A 19,558-nucleotide genomic window follows, 5' to 3' on the forward strand; every position below is an offset into this window, starting at 1 on the left:
ATCGGGTTTTTTAGTCTTTTTGTATCTTGTTGTCTATACTTTGCCCTAACTGCAAAGGTCAATTCAGTTCAGTTCAGCCACTCAGTCATGTCTGACTCTTTGCAACCCCATGAATTGCAGCACGCCAGGCCTCCCTGTCCATCACCAACTCCCAGAGTTCACCCAAACTCATGTCCATCGAGTCGGTGATGCCATCCAGCCATCTCATCCTCTGTCGTCCCCTTCTCCTCCTGCCTCCAATCCCTCCCAGCATCAGAGTCTTTTCCAATGAGTCAACTCTTTGCATGAGGTGGCCAAAATATTGGAGTTTCAGCTTCAGCATCAGTCCTTCCAATGAACACCCAGGACTAATTTCCTTTAGGAAGGACTGGTTGGACCTCCTTGCAGTCCAAGGGACTCTCAAGAGTCTTCTCCAACACCACAGTTCAAAAGCATCAATTCTTCAGCGCTCAGCTTTCTTCACAGTCCAACTCTCACATCCATACATGACCACTGGAAAAACCATAGCCTTGACTAGACGGACCTTTGTTGACAAAGTAATGTCTCTGCTTTTGAATATGCTATTTAGGTTGGTCATAACTTTCCTTCCAAGGAGTAAGCACTCAGTTATTTTTAGTCCTTTGTAATTTCTCTGTATTTTGTTGCTATACAGGAGGAGAGGTTTGTCTGGGTGCAACCATTAGCAGAAAAGGTCCCAGGTGTCAGGCTGTCTCATATGGAAGTAATGTGTTTTTGAAGAAGGATTCTCTTCTCAAATTGATACAGACTGTTGGGCCACCAGTATTGTTGAGCATGAAAACCAGCCCCTGGTCTCCATGCAGCTTAGATTCTCACATGTTGAAAGCAATTAAAAGACCTCCATACTGAGTAAATATCAGTAAAACTAAACCAATATCTACATGTAACCTGAAAATCTCTCTTTGACTTCCCATTCTGAAATAGGTGTAGAGTCATGGGAATTTTCAGTGATAGAGAGAAAGAAAGATCCCAATTGTTTCCAGTGGTTTTACCTTACATAATTACAGTATAATACCCAAACTAGGAAATTGGCATTAAGACATTATGTGGGTATAAATCTGTGCCATTTCATCACATGGGTATATTTGTGTGACCACTGCTGTAATCAAGATACATAACCATTTCATCCCTGCATATGTCTTCCTCTTGCTACCCTTATGGAGTCATATGAGTCCCTACCCTCTGATTACTGCTATTCTGTTCCCCAACATTTAGAAAATGTTATGTAAATGGAATAATGTAGTATGTAACTTTTTGAGATTAACATTGTTTGCTGAATATGATGTCTTGTAGATATATCCAAGTTATGCATATAATAATAGTTGCTCCTTTTTATTCCTGAATAGTATTCCATGGTATGGATATACCACAATTTATTTAACCATTCACTGATTTAAAGACATTTGAGTTTTTGCTTTTCTTGGTTATTACAGATAGAGCTGCTGTGAGCAACTGTGCACAGGTTTTTGTATGTACATGAGTTTTCGTTTGTCTGGAATAATAGCCCAGGAATATAACTGCTGGCTTGTATGGATATGTATAGAGTTAGTTGTTTGTTTGTTTGTTTTTTTTTTTTTTTTCTTCAAGAAACTGCCAAACTACTTTCCAGGGTGAGTTTACCACTTTACATTTCCATCAGCAGTATGTGAAACACTCAGTTGCTCCATTTCCTCACCAAAATTTGGTATTGCCACTGCTTCTCACTTCAGCTCTCCTGACTGGCGTGCAGCGATACCTAGTTATACTCGCAGTTTCACATCTCCTTCATCAGTAGTGATGCTGAGAATCTTTCCGTCTGGGTATTTGTCCTTCAGTATCATCTTAAGTGAAATACCTTTTCGTGTGTTTTGTTCATTTTCTAACTGGATTCTTAAGTTTTCTTATTGTTGAGCTTGGGGAGTTCTTTTTGTATTCTGGAGATGAGTTTCTTGTTAGATAAGTGATTTGGAAATGTTTTCTCCCAGCCTGTAATTGTGATATAAACGTGCTAATTTTGAAACTTATATGTATTATTAAAATTGAGCAATAGCCATAGCAATTGTTTTGAATCAAGATTATTAAAAGATTTGAGGTTGAGGAGGACTGTTTTGTCAGTGAAATTACTTTAAATTACCCGCATGTAGCAGTAATAAGAAGCTGGCCAAATGTAGTTGCCTTGCATATTTTTAAAACATGTGCTATAGACAACACTTTCCCTTTTGCCTGCATCTGGTTTGGACACTCTCACTGCCCTGTCTTGGCACACCAGCCATCTGATAGGTCCAGAGATCGGCAGCTTGTGTGACGTTCTTAGAGGAGCACAGTCACAATAGACTGTTGCAGAGTTCAGTATATGGAAAACCATAAAATACATACCCCAAAAGTCGCCTAACAAAGTACCTAAACATGTGTTCCAACCAATAGAGCCAAAATTGTAAGTCTAAGAATGTAAAAGTTATGAGTTTGTGTCTTTTGGCAGATATTTTGTCCTTTGACCCTCTTCATACCTATACGTTAGTGATTATTTTGTGTTAATTATATTTAAGATTAGTTACATGAAATGAGGTCAGTGATGTGAAGAAACAAAAAGAAAGCCTAGAACAAAATCAAAAAAGAAATTCACCAAAAATGTTAAATTATTGCTGGGAGGTGGTGTTATGAAAAAGAGTCATTGCCTGCCTTATATTGTTTACATTTCTAAATTTTGTAAAATATGCATGTATCATTTTTTAATATTCAAGGAATAATTGTGTATATGTTGTGTGATTACAATTGAGTTAGTACAAAAATGCAGAAAAAATTTGGAAAGAAATGCATGAAATCACTGATACTGAAAACAACCAGGCATCTTTTTTAATTTTCTGTATTTTCAACACTTTCCATAATGGGTTTACCTTGACTTCATTTTCCATTTTGGAGGGGAAATTCTGTCTTCCCTCCTCTCCAAAATAAAAATAAATTGCAAAAACTGTGACGTTTCTAATGTCATCTCATTAAATGAGTTTTCCCTTGATTACTGACTGATATTTTCTATAAAGCTAAAGATTCCTTTCTTCTATTGCTTGCTTATTACAATTTATTTTTAAAAAGGAAGCATATTCACGTCAGTTCTGTTCCTCTTGCTATGGTGGAGCGTGGTCTAGTGACGCCCACTATAAATGCGCACCATATCTTCTTTCCGTTCATCTGCCGATGGACAGCTGTGCTGGCTCCACGCCCTGGCTACTGTAAACAGTGCTGCAGTGAACACTGGGGTGAATGCATCTTCTTCAGTTATGGCTTTCTCAGGGTATATGCCCAGGAGTAGGATGGCTGGGTCATTTGGTAGTTCTAGTTTTAATTTTTTTTTTCACATAAATTGGGTTATTTTGATTTTTTTTAATTGGAGGAAAATTACTTTAGTGTCATGTTGGTTTCTGCCATGCGTGTGTGCTAAGTCGCTTCAGTCGTGTCTGACTCTCTGCAGCCCCATGTAGCCCGCCGGGCTCCTCAGTCCATGGGGCTCTCCAGGCAAGAACACCGGAGTGAGTTGCCATGTCCTCCTCCAGGGGATCTTCCCGACCCAGGGACTGAACCCACGCCTCTTAGGTCTCCTTCATTGGCAGGAGGGTTCTTTACCTCTAGGCCACCTGGGAAGCCCCATTTCTGCTGAATGACAATGAAAATCAGCCACAATTTCACATATATCACCTCCTAGTTTTAGGTTTTTTAAGGAACCTCTATATTGCTCTCCATAGTACTGTATCAATTTACATTCCCACCAACAGGGCAAGAGGGTTCCTTTTCTCCACACCCTCTCCAGCACTTATTGTTTGCAGATTTTTTTTTTTTTTTTGATATATTGAGTTATGTTTAAAAAAACATTCACTGAGATATTAACATGGATTTTCTTCTTTATAAATCCACTAAATTATATAATGATTTCCTAAATTGAAACCTTCTTTGGCATGAATCCCAAATAAGCAAGGTATGTCTTCTCTTAATACACTTCTGTATTCAGTTTACTGATGTGCTGTTTAGGATTTTGCATGCGTATTCAATGTGGTATATGGTTGTCTTTTTGTATTACACTCATCTAGTTTTGGTATCACAGTTTTCTGGGCTTGTAGATTGAATTCAGAAATTTTCAGACTTCTTTGTTCTCTGAAGCTTTAAAAGAATTTTGTATTCCTTTTGGGCTTGATGACATTGGCCTTTAATGCCACCTGGTTAGCAGGGGTGATAAGCAGTATGGAGGAGAGGCCACTTTATCTACTTGTTCCACAGTTGTCGGTCGAGGCAAGGTTTTTACCACTTTGGGGACATATTTTGGTAATTAACTACCCACCCCAAAGTTTCCATTTAATCTAGAAATCTATTTGATGGATTTTTGCACAAAAGAATTTCATCATTTTAAAAGTCTTCTAAATTTATGGTCCTTTTAAAACTCTTAACACTGTTGGTGTTGTCTCTATTTTTCCCTGGAACGCAACTGCCAAAAGGGTTTGATTCTTTTACTTCCTTTGCTGTTATTGATCATACGTTTTTCTGAACGCGTGTGTGTGTGTGATCTTAACTCCCCAGCTGGGGATTGAAGCTGGGCCCACAGCAGTGGAAGCGCCGAGCCCTCACCGCTGGACTGTCCGGGGTTTCCCCACCTTTGCCTTCTGCCTCTGTAACTCTTTCCTTTGTGTGCCTGCTAGTTTACTCTGACCTGCTCTTCTCTTGCAGAGTCATAGCTATGAGAGTGACCACACAGGCTTATTCTGTGTCTGAGAGACTCTTGCATGTTCAGCTGTGACTCGCGGGGCACATGGCTGCCTGGCCAGAGACTGTACCCCAGTTTTGTCTGCACTCTGTGTGGCTGACTAGGTGTGAGGACAAGTACAGTGAGCTTCTGCCTGCCTTCCGGTTCTTCCGCTTTTTCTCCTGTTCTTCCCATTCTCCGTATCTCAACCCTCCAGAACTTCTTTGAGTTTTTCCCAGTCAGTAAGCTCCTTTCTGGCCAAGACTCTCTGCTTTACTTGCTCTCAGGGATGCTCTGCCCTCTGCTCCCCCATCTTATTAACAACTCTTCCGTCTTCGGATTTTAACCCTCATTCGTCTTCAGCAGCTGATGGGTCACCCCCAATCCCGCCCCAGTGGAAGAATCTGCTCAGATCTCACTGTTAAGGGTCCATCACTACTTTAGTCTTTTGTTGTGAGATATTTTTACATTCAAAATGTATACATTATATAATTTTAAAATATTATTTTAAAAACCCATACACTCCAAATCCAGTTTACAAAATAGAATTTTACTAATTCCATTTAGTAAGCCATAGGGACCCAGCTAAAGATTTTGTTTTCCAACCTCTTTGCAGTTTGCTCGATTCATATCACTATGGGTAGATTTGTAGTATACACATTTTTCCCCCTAGATGATATGTTGCTGCTGCTGCTAAGTCGCTTCAGTCGTGTCCAACTCTGTGCGACCCCATAGACGGCAGCCCATCAGACTCCCCTGTCCCTGGGATTCTCCAGGCAAGAACACTGGAGTGGGTTGCCATTTCCTTCTCCAACGAATGAAAGTGAAAAGTGAAAGTGAAGTCGCTCAGTCGTGCCCAACTCTTAGCGACCCCATGGACTGCGGCCTACCAGGCTCCTCCGTCCATGGGGTTTTCCAGGCAAGAGTACTGGAATGGGTTGCCATTGCCTTCTCCGGATGATATGTTACTTCCTTTTATATGTGTCTGCTCAGTCACTCAGTCATGCCTGGCTTTTTGGGGCCCCATGGACTGTAGCCCTCCAGGCTCCTCTGCATGTGGAATTTCCCAGGATTTCCAGAATTTTCCGAAGAAAGTTTGACAATGCAGGACATAAAGTCTAAACACCAAAATTAATATATTGATAAGCCTGACAGCATAAAATTGTGAAATGTTTATGCTACATAAATAAAATCCAAGGTCAAGCAACAAAATGGAAGCAACGTCAGCAGCATATGTGACGAGGAAATGGTGACTAAGACACAAAAGCTCTTAAAAATAGAAAAGAGCCAAGTTAATTTCAAAATTGGCACAGATAATGTGAAGAGGCTTCATAAAAATAAATGCAAGTGGACAATAAATATACACCTGAAGCTTGTTCACATTCAGCATTTTAAAAATCCAGCTCCAAACAACTTGCCACATTTTTTGACTATTTCCAAGAACACTCCAGTGCTGCGCCATCTCCTACTCCGGGGACCTCCCCGACCCTGCAACTGAACCTGGGTCTCACGCGTCTCCTACATCGGCAGGCAGATTCTTCACCACTAGCTCCACCTGGGAGGCGACTGTGCATGTTTGTGAATTTTATAAAAACGTTGCCGCGTTGTCAGTGTCTGCTTACTGCTTTTGTACCTGACATTACGATTTTGAGATACTTCTGTACTAACCAGTAGGCGCTATTTCCTTCATTTTCTATTTATCCGAAGTCTAGTTTAATGGAATTTTAACATCCTATGTCATGACTGTATCAACATTTATGCATTTTTCTGTTTATGGACATTTGGCTTATTTCTAATTATACACACAAACACATGTGTATATTCATATGTATATTTTATGCGTTTGTATGTATGTGAAAATTATGAATATTGCTGTCATGACTGTTTTGTGTGTATGTAAAACTGAAAGTGTTAGTCATTCAGTCATGTCCCACTCTTTGATATCTCATGGACTGTAGCCTGCTGGGTTCCTCTATCCATGGAATTCTCCAGGTAAGAATACTGGAGTGGGTAGCTATTCCCACTATATATATATAGAGAGAGAGAGAGAGCGCTTCCTAGATGGTGCTAGTGGTAAAGAACCTGCCCGCCAATGCAGGAGACATAAGAGATGCAGGTTCAATCCCAGGGTTGGGAAGATCCCCTGGAGAAGGTCATGGCAGCCCACTCCAGTTTTCTTGCCTGGAGAATCCCATGGACAGGCTACAGTCCATAGGGTCACAAAGAGTTGGACACAATTGAAGTGATTTCACACACACACACACACACACACGTATATATATTTTTTTAATAAGTTGTTTCCTACTCTATTTATGATGTTTTTTCATTCAGAAGCTACCAACCCAGAATCATTTTAAGTTCAATCCTTTGCTTGGGAGATTTTAGATCACCTAAGTGGAATGATTTTTCAATCCCAGTCTTGAAGAAACTATGTGAACAAAACTTTTCAAGGAAACCTTTTTTCTTTCTTCTGCTTAGAGCCAACACCAAGACATTTTTCTTTGACATTTCCCTTTGAGGGGTTCTTTTTTAGGACTATAAAATTGCTTTTGTTTGGTTTGGAAAATCTCACCAATAATTAAATGTCTCCACGGAGATGGGATTTGGTTTGTTGACTGTCACAGATCTCTAATCTGGTCCACTGTGGAGTTAGCGTTGTAACTGTGCTGGCGGCGTGATGCCGACCAAGCAGCCCACTGCATTCCCGAGCATGTTCCTGTAGATACTATCGGGAAACTCGGGCAGGTGTCCAATTTAAGTATATTTAAAGTTACACCCTGATGAATTAATAATTACATTTTTATATGCAGTTTATGAGAGTTCTATGAAGATCAAAAAAAAATGAACACATGAAGACGCAATCTTAACTTTAGTAGAACAATGAAGTGGGCTCTGTTCACTGGCGTTTTGAAAAGAACAGGACCCCTTTTGATCTTCTGCATCGTGTTTTGTTAGTCTGTTTTTATTGACTCGTGTCTATAGTAATACATCATTTCATTTTAATATTCCTTCAAAGTTTGAAGCAAAAAATGAGCAATGAAAACACATGTAACATCAGATTAGACTTTTGCAATGAATAAAACATCTTATTTTCCAGTCATTGAAAGCATCCCAGTGTGGCCTGAGAATGGGAGGTCATTAAAGGCCTTGAAACACCTAGAGATCAGAGTCAGATGGGCTGTGACCATGACACACATTCCTCTGTGGGCCACTTCACACCAAGCATCCTCTGAATATGGATTTAATTCATTAACGGACCCGGGCTGCGTGTGGAAGTAGAGACTTTAGACCAATCTGGCTTCACAGACTGGCTCTTTCCCTGAGTGGCCACGTGATCACTATCAGGCTTTCAGTACTCTCCTCTGTGAATGGAGGGTAATAATGCTTATCTCACTGAGGATGAGAATTAATTGTAATTTATTTATACCGAGGATCTAGTACAAGCCTGGCATGCGGGCCATCAATAAGAGTTAGGGGGCTTCCTCAGTGCAGCAATGAAACCAAGGCATTTTTTTTTCCAAATAAGTTTTATGAAGAGGAATCAGACAGCCTTCCAAGCACTACAGAGATTTGATGATAAAGCTTAGAAAAATAAGTTTTCAAGTTTTACATTTTGCGATTATTCTCAGTTCAGGTCAGTCACAGAGTCCGACTCTTTGCAACCCCACGGACTGCAGCACACCAGGCCTCCCTGCCCACCACCAACCCCTGTAGTTTACTCAAACTCATGTTCATCGAGTTGGTGATGCCATCTGACCATTTCGTTCTCTGTCATCACCTTCTCCTCCTGCCCTCAATCTTTCCCAGCATCAGGGTCTTTTCCAATGAGTCAGTTCTTCACATCAGGTGGTCAAAGTATTGGAGCTTCAGCTTCAACATCAGTCCTTCCAATGAATATTCAGGACTGATTTCCTTTCGGATGGACTGGTTGGATCTCCTTGCAGTCCAAGGAACTCTCAAGAATCTGCTCCAACACAACAGTTCAAAAGCATCAGTTCTTCGGCGTTCAGCTTTCTTTATGGGTCAACTCTCACATCTATACATGACTACTGGAAAAACCATAGCTATGACAATTATTGTCATATATATACAATTTATATAGCATGAAATTGAATGTTCACCAACTGACCAAATAAAGACTAAATGTTTCTTTAAGTCGTACAAGCAACTTTTTATTTCTCTTGAGCAGTAGACCTTTGGAAAGAAAATAAAATAGCTGGATACTTACCTAATTTTACTAAGATAGATTCCAATTGAATTAAAGATTTAAATGTTAAAAATTTTTAAAAAGACACAAACATGTTGGAAGAAAGCAGGCATAAATTTTCTTTAATAATTTTTGTTTCCTTTTTTAATTTTTGAGTGAAGACAGTTTGACTGTGCAGGACATAAAGCTTAGACACCACAAATTCATATATTGATAAGCCTGACAACATAAAATTGTGAAATTTTTATACTGCATAAAGAAAATCCAAGGTCAAATAACAAAATGGGAGCATTGTCAACAGCATATGTGACAAGAAAATGGTGACTAAGATACAAAAGCTCTTAAAAATAGATAGAAAAGTACCAAGTTAATTTCAAAATTGGCAAAAATAATATGAAGAGACTTCATAAAAATAAATGCAGATGGACAATAAATATTCACCTGAAACTTATTCACATTCATCATTTTAAAAATGCAAGTCCAAACAATTTTATGGCATTTTCAGCTATCAAAATATCAGGCAACACTTATTTTATATAGTTCATAATTTTGATGTGTGTGGTGAAGCAGACACATCCACTCACCGCTGCTGGGAATGTAAGTTTCTGAAATTAAATTAGAATATGTGTACCAAAATGTAAAGTCTGCAGGGCCACTGTCAGTAATCTATTTACTGAATGCCTTGGCACATCAATGCACAGTCCTATGCATATAAGAATTTTCTTTGCAGATTATCTACACAGATTTTTTTTTTAATGCTGGATAAATCTACATGTTCATGATAAGGAAATAGTAAAGAAAATAAGACTATATCTTTAACACGGCACGCTTTTAGCTCTAGAAAAGAATGACAAACTCTAATGTGCACATTAGAAATGATTTACATGATTTTGATGTGGAAAAGTAATATGTAAATAGTTTTATTGTAAACTTCCATTTATGCAAAGAATAAGTATGAATGTGGATATAGCACACATATTGGATATTTTTCTGGGAAAAAAATGAGAAAAAAAAAAAGTTGAGAGTCAAATTAGGTATATCAGTGTGAAACAGCAGGAAGGAAGGAGTAAGGCTCTTTATTTAATGCTTTCCTGAACTATTTGAAAGTTTCTTTGTGCTCTTGTATGTTTTACTTTCATTGAAAAAATGATGTTAGCATGAAGATAAAAATATATAAATTGTAAAGAACTAAAATTAAATGTCATTAGGAGTCAGCAGATAATTTGGGGTGTTGAAAAACATGTACTGTGTCCTCTTGAGAAGGAACTGCCAAAATGGCATTCTTGGGGTCAAATGATACATTCATTGGTGCTTAATGCGTTTTATTTCCTCCAGACAAAGCCAAAGGACGATCAAGAGCTGGAACCCACTTTGATTCAGCCAGGAGACGAAGCAGAGCCGTCCTTTATCACATCTCTGGCCACCTGCAAAGAAGAGAAAAGAACAAATTGAAAATAAACAATGTAGGTAGTGTGTGTGTACACAGCGAATGCAAGATTTTCCCTTGGCGGCAATGTTTGATTCACTAAAGAGAGCCTCCAATTACTCATTTATTGACTTTCCTAGATTCTTTTCCACTTTGACTTGCACTTTCCTATAAAGAACAAATGGGAAAGGCCAGCAGTCACAAGGCATTTCCATAATAAACGTGATTAATCATAGTGTTATCACCAGCCTAGAATATTATTTCAGTCAGTACAATATGGTACTAGAGAGACTGCAAATGAGACTGGTTGCATTTATGAACAAGTTATATTACACATTCGTCGTTTGTTGGTTAAAATTTCTCAAATTTAATTTTCATTCCATCTGTTTTGCACTTTATCTAATTTCACTGAATGCTTTCATCCAAGGGAACCATGAACAAATCAGTCATTATTCCATTTAGAAATTTACATTTTATGCAACACAGAATTGGGAATTTCACACCTAAGAACACTGGATTTGAAATGACATGCCATATACATTATAGTTGTTTTTTTTTTTAAGTTAACTTTTAGTAAATCATAGTAGGGCTACTTTCTGAAACCTAGTGGTCATCTGGCCACAGCCACAGCAAATAACTGTGCTTATAAAAGGTGACTCCACAGAGTTTTAAGTGGCCCACGTCCCTCAGGATTTGCCAGTTAATTTCATCGTAGGTTCCTAGAACGAAGAGACTTCACTAGAAATCCAGAACTATACCTGGGTGCTTGTAGATACTCAAAGGTGATTTTTCAAATCATGGTAATGTCATTAATCTACATGGTGAAATCTCCAGAACATACAACTTTGGGGATATGTCTGACTATGGGGGTCAGACATCAAGATTCAGCATGTGACTTGCCAGTGACTTTAGAAAAATCATGTGAAACAACCAGAGCTAGTTTGGAATTGACCTCAAGTGCTTAGGTTCTGGGAGTTAGGGACACAGGAGCTTCTTTGGCATCTCATTTTACATGGAGAACTCAAAACTATCTAATCTGATGTGTAAACAGTGTGCTAAAATAGTCTTCATGGGACGCACAAAGTATCCTCTTGTCTGAGTTTCATGAACAGAGAGTCCGGGGTGGAGTGCCATCCGACATGCAAGGGCTGCAGAGCCGGCTCTGCCTCAGAGGGATGCTCTCTGGAAGCCAAACCGTTTCCACCCATTAGTGCTCCAGGACCATCACCCACGCTGGTGTTGATCTGGATGTACTGCTTAAGAGCCAAGTTCCATTTAGTTTGTCTTGGCTGAATGTAAAGATCCTCCAGGGAAACCTGTATGTCACATTGATTTCCCCGGCTCACCGCTAGATCATGAATCCTTCTCCTGGTTCCTTGTTACACCTGCTTCCATTTACCAAGTCAGCCTTAGTGATGATAGAAGTTCTAGGAAGAAACAAATGTAACCACACCTGGCCTTTATTCTATGCAAACCAGCAGCAAAGCACCTAAACAAATATTAGCCTGAGATTCTGTAATGCTGAAAGAAGACACTCTACTAGCCTTTAGTCCAGAGTCATTTAAATGTACCAAGTCTTAGTGGGCTTAAAAATGCATTCACAGAACATGCTGTTTTTCCCCTTCTGATTCAACAAAGTACAGAACAGCACTTAAAAATCTTATTTAAAAAATCATAACTCCCACTACTTGGCTAATTTGCTAAATTGCATTTATTTAAGAATTACACACATCAGGATGGAGCATTAAAATACTACATGGTAATGAAGGATGTCTAATCAACACGGAGACTCTGACAGTACAAGTGGTACCGTATTTCTGAAACAGAAATGTGGAGGCAGGATGAGCCCTGTTCACCATCTTATTTCAAGGAGAACAGAGCCAGAATACTAAAAAATGGCAGAGAGACTAGAGAAGGGGAAACAACCATCCAGTTTATTGGCTAGACAATCAGTCTTTGGGAAATCCTGAATATATTAACATTCAAGTGACCAAAAAAAAAGATTTCTTAATATTTTTGTAGGTCTTTGCTATTTACAAATCCGCTTTGCTATTATCATATTATTTGATTCTTACAGCAAGCCAGTACTAGGTATGATTTTTGTTAGTTCCATTTCAATGATGGAAAAGAACAACTTAGTTGAAACATCAGAAGCAGAACCAGCAGAGGTGGGACCCAACCATGAGTCCCCTGACGCAGCCACAGTGCTTCTGCCCCTTACCCCACCTCTCCTCTGATACAGTTCTGGGCAATAAGAATATGTGATTCAACTCGGAACAAATTAGCTCATCCGGCCGTTAGCAAGCTCTGAGAATCGCAATATAAGTAATGCCCTTCAGTCCTGGCTCCAACTTTGGAAACAGCTTTTAATTTCTGGTTTCCTTGACTGGCTACTCTACTCAGTGACACTGGGATGATGCAAGTGCCGTCAACTCAAAAGATCCCACGGCAGGCTTGAGAGCTGGAAAGGACAGTGCTGAGACGCCCAAATATGACTGAGGGGGCTCTGGGCTGGTCGTCACGGAAGGCATATGCTACCCTGCAGTCCCTCAGCATGATCACTGTAGAGACATTTTCCCATCCCTTTGTTCATTCAGAAGTTGATTTCAAAGACATGTTGCAGAAATAGTTTATGGAATAGTTAGCCTTGATGAGGTTTTGGCCTGAAGCACTGTGATTTAATAATACATCCTCAAAGAGTCGGGAACGACTGAGCGTGCCCGCACTCCCTGCGGCGTGTGGGATCTTAGTTCCCCGAGCAGGGATCGAACCCTGGGACCGCTCTTGTGGAAGCGCGGAGTCTTAACCGCTGGGTCGGCAGGGAAGTCCTGCCGGCCCAGTTTTTGCCTGTGGGTAGCATAGACGATTGAGACGGAACTGCTCGCATCCTTTCTGCAGCGACCCCAGTTCTGCCACTTCCACAGCAACACAGCAGGCAGCGTCTCCTCTTAGTCAGCATGTTGTCAGTCGTAAGAAAGACGGTGATGCCCTACAACCAATTTTTGTTAGTGGAAGGTAGAGCATCCTGGTCCCTGGTAAAGACTCCGCCTGCGGTGCAGGAGTTCAATTTCTGGGTCGGGAAGATCCACTGGAGAAGGGGTAGGCTACCCACTCCAGTGTTCTTGGGCTTCCCTGGTGGCTCAGCTGGTAAAGAATCTGCCTGCGATGCAGGATCCCTGGGTCGGGAAGATCCCCTGGAGGAAGGCATTGCAACCCACTCCAGAATTCTTGCCTGGAGAATCTCATGGACAGAGGAGCCTGTTGGGCTGTAGTCCATGGGGTCACAGAGAGTCAGATATGACTGAGCGACTAAGCATGGTAGAGGTTAAACAACTCAAACACCATTCCTACTAAAGAGTATGATTCCAAATCAATAAATGATAGATAACTAAAATTGAGAATAGTTGGTTGTATTATTCTGTAGGCAAACTTCATATATTTCAGGGTTATAAATATGCCTTTTTCTCCATACTTGCTAAAAGCACACTTTCGAATTGTAAGAAATTTCTTCCATTCAAAAGGTTTTTGATAAAACTTTATAAATAGAGTAGTGGGAGGAGGATGTCTTTTTGCACTCTTTTCAATCCTGATTGTGTCAAGATGTATGCAGAATTTGAATGAGAAACCTTTTAAAGTTTAAGTCTAAGCTGAGATGCATTGGAGTCTCAGTATCTTTTAAAATAATGTATTTTGAGTAGCCTATAAAAATGAAGTGGTGTGATTTATTTTCTGATTTTTGGAGATAACCATTACATTGCTGACCTTTGCAACAGCACCACTAATACTTCATAAAATGCACATACTTCAAATGAAAAAATATTTTGCTTCTTGAGTTTTCACAGCCTTCACTCCTGGAGCTAGCTTCTCTCTGAACCCAAGTCAGAATTTCATTTCTATAACATGATAGAAGAAGACTTATTTGGATAAAAACTGAGATATTCTTCCATGGCTTTTGGTAATGTGTTATTATAGCAAATATTGGGGGGAAAATCATACTGGCCTCTGTCCCGTTCTATCGTAAACACAAGTGCTTGTCAGCTTGGAGACTCTAAGTCTCTCACGGCCCCTAAGTCTCTTCTCTGCACCCGCATCAGCTCTGATGAGAGCCCAGCAGCTGTTACTTCCTCTCTGAATTTTATGGCATAATCTACCTTTGGAACCAGTTCCAAAAGCCAAAGAATGAAGCGAAGGAGGCAGGCCCAGCCAGGGGGCTGAGTGGGGCATAGACACAGTGGCAGATGGGCAGGAAAGAACCGTCAGGAAGGAGGGACGCAGATCCCCCTCAGATGAGTGCCCGGGTGGGTGGAGTGGGAATATTAACCGAGGTAGAAGCTTGTGTCATAATCGCCCGCCAAGGAGAGACGCAAGACGGAAGCAGCGTTCGTCTTAAGGGAGCAGGAGTGTTTGGCCTCCAGAGAGTCCCCGCGAAAGACCTCATGCTCCTGACTGCTCTCAACCTTTCTTGAATCCCCAGGTACTTTAGGGATCCCTGAACATGTCATATTAATTTGCTCTTCGCTCAATGCCTGAAAGAAAAAAAAAAAAAACAGAGGCTGCAACCTGCAAGTAACATACACTCCAGAACCTCTAACTGTTCATTCAATGTAACTTTCAATTTTAAGTTTCCATTACCCAGCTTGTAATTCTCATTAATTGAGGTCAAAGCAAGGTGCACAAGTATCTGGCCATAGGCTGTCAAATTTCCCCACACCCTGTTGTTGGGCCTCCTTTTGTCTCATCGCAGTAAAGGGAATTGTTCATCAATTTGGACTGCTTTCAAAGTGGAGTGCTTTTGCAGTTATAAAAACTCCAGCTATTCTTCTGCGTTTAATCAGCTGCACAGTGAACATTGCTTTTCTCCTCCCATGACTTGAATAATACCTGTTAAGTAACTGTTTTTCACTTTGCCATCTTAACAAGGACGAGCCAGTGTCAGAATAAACCCATGTCCATCGCGGTTGTGAGATTTGGGTTCCCAACTGGAAGCTTCACCAACAACCTTAATGCAAGTAGTCAGTACAGTCTGGTCGTATTTTGAAAGATGTGTTAACAGCTATTTACAATCAAATTTGATCATATGGCTTTATCCTTTCTGGGAAAAATGGCACCTTTGCTGTTACTAGAAGAATTTCAGGTATTCTTTACATATATTCTTTACATAATGACTGTCTTCTCAAAACTATAAGTATATGGAATGTCCCCACGACAGTAGGAACCTAGCTGTATCCGGTGTTTATAATGTATGTGGGATTATACTTGCAACTTCGGATGTTTCCAGATGACATTTTAGGTAATGACCTTTTTACTCAAATGAACAAAAGTCTAGATTACTCACACTTTAACATGGATGACTACACTCTGATTTTCCTGTTACTTATAACAAAGATCCCTGCCCAGTTTTAATTTATACATCTCTATTTTTTTTTGCATTACCAGCTTCTAAATGTCTCTTGTAAGATCTAGTACCATGATATGTGTTTCTAAATAATTCTCCCCGTTCCTTATTTCTAATGTTGTGTTTCTCCCTTCTCTCCTTTTTGTCTTTATCCACAGAATGTTTTTGTAGACAAACCAGCATTTCCGGAGTATAAAGTTTCTGATGCAAAAAAGTCCAAATTCATCCTTTTGCATTTTAGCACTTTCAAAGCCGGCTGGGACTGGCTTATTCTACTGGCGACGTTTTATGTTGCCGTGACGGTTCCTTACAACGTCTGCTTCATTGGCAATGATGACCTGTCGACCACTCGGAGCACAACAGTCAGTGACATAGCAGTGGAGATTCTTTTTATTATAGGTAAGAACCAATGGCTGTTTTCCTAGGAGATTTGCATAGGGGAAGGCAGATGTGTTCCAGATTTTTGTAACTTGAATTTGAGCTAAGATCCATTTGCATGGGCATAACTCAGCCTCTGATGCAAATTTTGGAGAAGCACATATTTGGGTTTCTGAAAATTACCTCTTCCAGCTTTCTCACGGTTCCTTTTTGTAGAGGTCTACACGATGTTTTTTTGTTTCTATTCTTATTTCATCAAAAGCGGGCTGAAACAGACTTAATGGCTGTTCTGTTTTGTACTCTCAGCATCTGCGGTGGTCTTACCTGCACAGGGTCAGAGATGAGGCTTGGCAAGCACTCATCAGTGGCGTCCTGGTAATGGCCCATCCTGGGCGTGTTCCTTCACGCCCATCTGTGCCTTTCGGGAACCTGATGGTGGTTGCCACAGGTGGCCTAGTTGCAGAAGCAACGGATTACATAACCTTCCTACTCAATCATCAGACACACTGAGTATCTGACTTTACCTAAAGGAGAGTCCCTGAGGGATGTTTGCTAAGAATATTTATCTATAGAACATTGGGAATCCCAGTTGAAGCTGCATCTGCTCCATGCTTCTCGGCCTTTTCCTCGTTTTCTGTCCCTTAAAGTTCCATCTTGTGTAGACCACAGCCAAGCTCTTGCTTGATTATTCTAGATCATTATGAAGGCTCAGACTGATCCCCTGTGGAGTTTCTGAGCACCGTTAGCAACCCGACTCCTGCATTTTTCCCTGGTCATGGTGATGTAGGGTAACATCCTTTCTGTAAAGATGAGAGAACTGAAAATGTTTTCAAGCAGTAGGTGAACAAGGGATGGGAAAAAATGGACCCTAAAAGTTCAAAGAAAAGGGAATAAGTAAGTGAAGCAAGTCGAAAGCTTGTTTCAGTGGTTAGGGTACATCTTTCTCTGTGGAACTGGTGCAGTTTGGGGTTCTCCAGTGGAATGTCAGCCTGTGCTTGCTCTGCAAGTTTTATGCCCTTGGTGTGATTTTGGCATCACAACTCACATGCACTTCCCAGGCATCCCCCACAGACCCCAGCTCCCACCCCAAAGGCGAAGGCCACGGTGTGTTTGGGCCACTAGGTGGCAACGTTGTCCAGTTAGGTATCTTGGTAAGGCTAATAACTCAAAGAAATTTATCTTTTTTTAACCTAAATTATTGTTTATTGGAGAAGTAAAACCGTAGAGGAATATTAAATCACTGTTAAATGGCAAATAACATTCTAGTCTGCAGTAGAATTGTGCAAGATGTGTTTCAAGATGGCCGTGTAGGAAGAGTCTGAACTCACCTGCTCCCACGGAAACAGCAAATCCATGGCTGCATAAGGAACAATTTCCTTGAAAACAGAGCAGAAAACTAGCTGAACAGCTCCTCCATTAAAAAAAGGATAAAAGGCACACATGAAGAAGGTAGATGAGGCAGAGATATGGTCTCTTCAAAAACCACACTGCTGGTGTGGCAGCCCGCACCTGGAAGCCCAGCAAGCATATGGAGCTTCTTCCTGAAGAGTTGAAGGGCTCGTGTTCACCCGAAACAAGCACATGGAGCTTCTTCCTGAAGAGTGAAGGGGCTCGTGTTCAGCACCAGGACCCCAGTTCTTGAGACCTCACCTGAGAGACAAGCCCCTCAAACATCTGACTTTGAAAGTCAAAGCGGCTTGCATCCGGAAGACTCGAATGGCTGTAGGGAACAGAAATGCCACTCTTAAAGGGCTCACCTGCAGACCTGGACACCCTGGGACTGTGTGTTCAAGCAGCAGTTTGAAAGTGCCTAGAGCGTATGTGCAGGAGATTTGTCAGCTAAACCTAAAGTGTCTGCTGAAGGGACGGAAGCCGGGGTGGGGTGGGGGGCCTCTCCAGGGGCTGAGGGGCCCGTGGGCCCCATTTCTGTGCTCCTGTTAGCTAGTGTTGACGGGTGTGCCCCACTCCTGCGTGTCCACCGCCCTACTAAAGTCACTGGTGCACACTCCACGACTGTCTGGCTCTGGTGGCCGGGTGGGGGGCCTCTCCAGGGGCTGAGGGGCCCGTGGGCCCCATTTCTGTGCTCCTGTTAGCTAGTGTTGACGGGTGTGCCCCACTCCTGCGTGTCCACCGCCCTACTAAAGTCACTGGTGCACACTCCACGACTGTCTGGCTCTGGTGGCCAGGGGAACTGCTGTTTCTGGGCCCCACGGGACTAAAACAATCCGAGAGCCAGCTCTTGGCAGGCCGCGACCCCTAAAGCATGGCGCAGCACAGACTGAATCACACTCTGGATCTTCCTATGAAAAGTATCCACCCACTTGTCCAGAGCTTCGACCTGAAGGGCAGGCTTCAGGTTTACTACACATCTATAGACTAAAGAGAGATTCCTTCTTTCTGTTCTTCCTTGGCTGTGCTAGAGCTCATTAGTACTTCCTAGTGAAGAGCTTATAGATCATCTAAAGCCCTGATTTTTGCAGCTGTCACCAGAGGAATACCACCAAATTGCCTGGTCTAGAGGTCAGCAGAGTTTACAGCTGAAGTCTCAGAGAATGATGTATATTTTCATACTTTTAAAGCTTCTGCCTGATGATCTGACTCCCAATCAGCCTGAAACTAGGAGCTGAGACCCTCCCTTAGGAACATTGACACTTGGCACACTTAACAAATGAGATCTATCAAGAGAAAATCAAGACCCAGGGCAAGGTTGAGCAATAAGTTTCATCCCCTACACAAGGTCTCTCCATCAGGACTGGAAGAGGTAGCTGTTTTAACTAATGCATAGAAACAAATAGAATCAGGCAGAATGAAGAAACAGAGGAATATGTTCCAAATAAAAGAATAAGAAAAACACCTAGGGAGGAAAAAAACCCTTAATGAAGTAAAAATAATAATTGATTAAGTGAAGAGTTCAAAGGGATGTCATAAAGATGCTCACCAAACTCAGAAAGGAATGGATGAACACAGTGAGAATTTCAACAAAGAGATGAGACTATAAGACATCACATAGCTGAAGAATACGATAACTGAGCTGGAAAATACACTAGAGGAATTCAACAGTGGACTAATTGAACCAGGAGAAAGAATCAGCAATCTGGAGACAGGGCGGCGGAACTCACTCAAAAAAGAGCAGCAAAAAGAAAAAAGAATGCCAAAAAGTGAAAATAGCTTCCTATGGGACGACTTCAAGCAAAATAACATTTGCATTACAGAGTCCAGAAGGAAACGGAAAAGAAAAAGGGGCAGAAAACTTATTTGAAGAAATAATGGCTCAAAGCTTTACTAAGCTGGGGAAGGAAATAGACATCCAGATTCAGATCCAGAGAATTCCAAAAAGGTGAACCCCAAAAGAGCCACACCAAGACACGTTATAATTAGAATGTCATAATTTAAAGAGAGAATCTTAAAAGCAGCAAGCATAAAACAACT

The 19,558-nt window shown here is 41.1% G+C and overlaps 1 protein-coding gene across 1 annotated transcript in view; it reads left to right on the forward strand.

The window, feature by feature from the left end:
- KCNH8 (potassium voltage-gated channel subfamily H member 8) overlaps positions 1-19,558 on the forward strand; it is a 503,960-nt gene that overhangs the window by 262,395 nt on the left and 222,007 nt on the right. The window contains exons 4-5 of the mRNA XM_024997203.2: positions 10,266-10,393; positions 15,910-16,150. Of these exons, the coding sequence (XP_024852971.1) occupies positions 10,266-10,393; positions 15,910-16,150 (369 nt within the window). The remainder of the gene's footprint in view (positions 1-10,265; positions 10,394-15,909; positions 16,151-19,558) is intronic.

This window comes from Bos taurus, chromosome 1 (genome assembly GCF_002263795.3).
Source record: "Bos taurus isolate L1 Dominette 01449 registration number 42190680 breed Hereford chromosome 1, ARS-UCD2.0, whole genome shotgun sequence".
NCBI classification, from domain to species: domain Eukaryota; kingdom Metazoa; phylum Chordata; class Mammalia; order Artiodactyla; family Bovidae; genus Bos; species Bos taurus.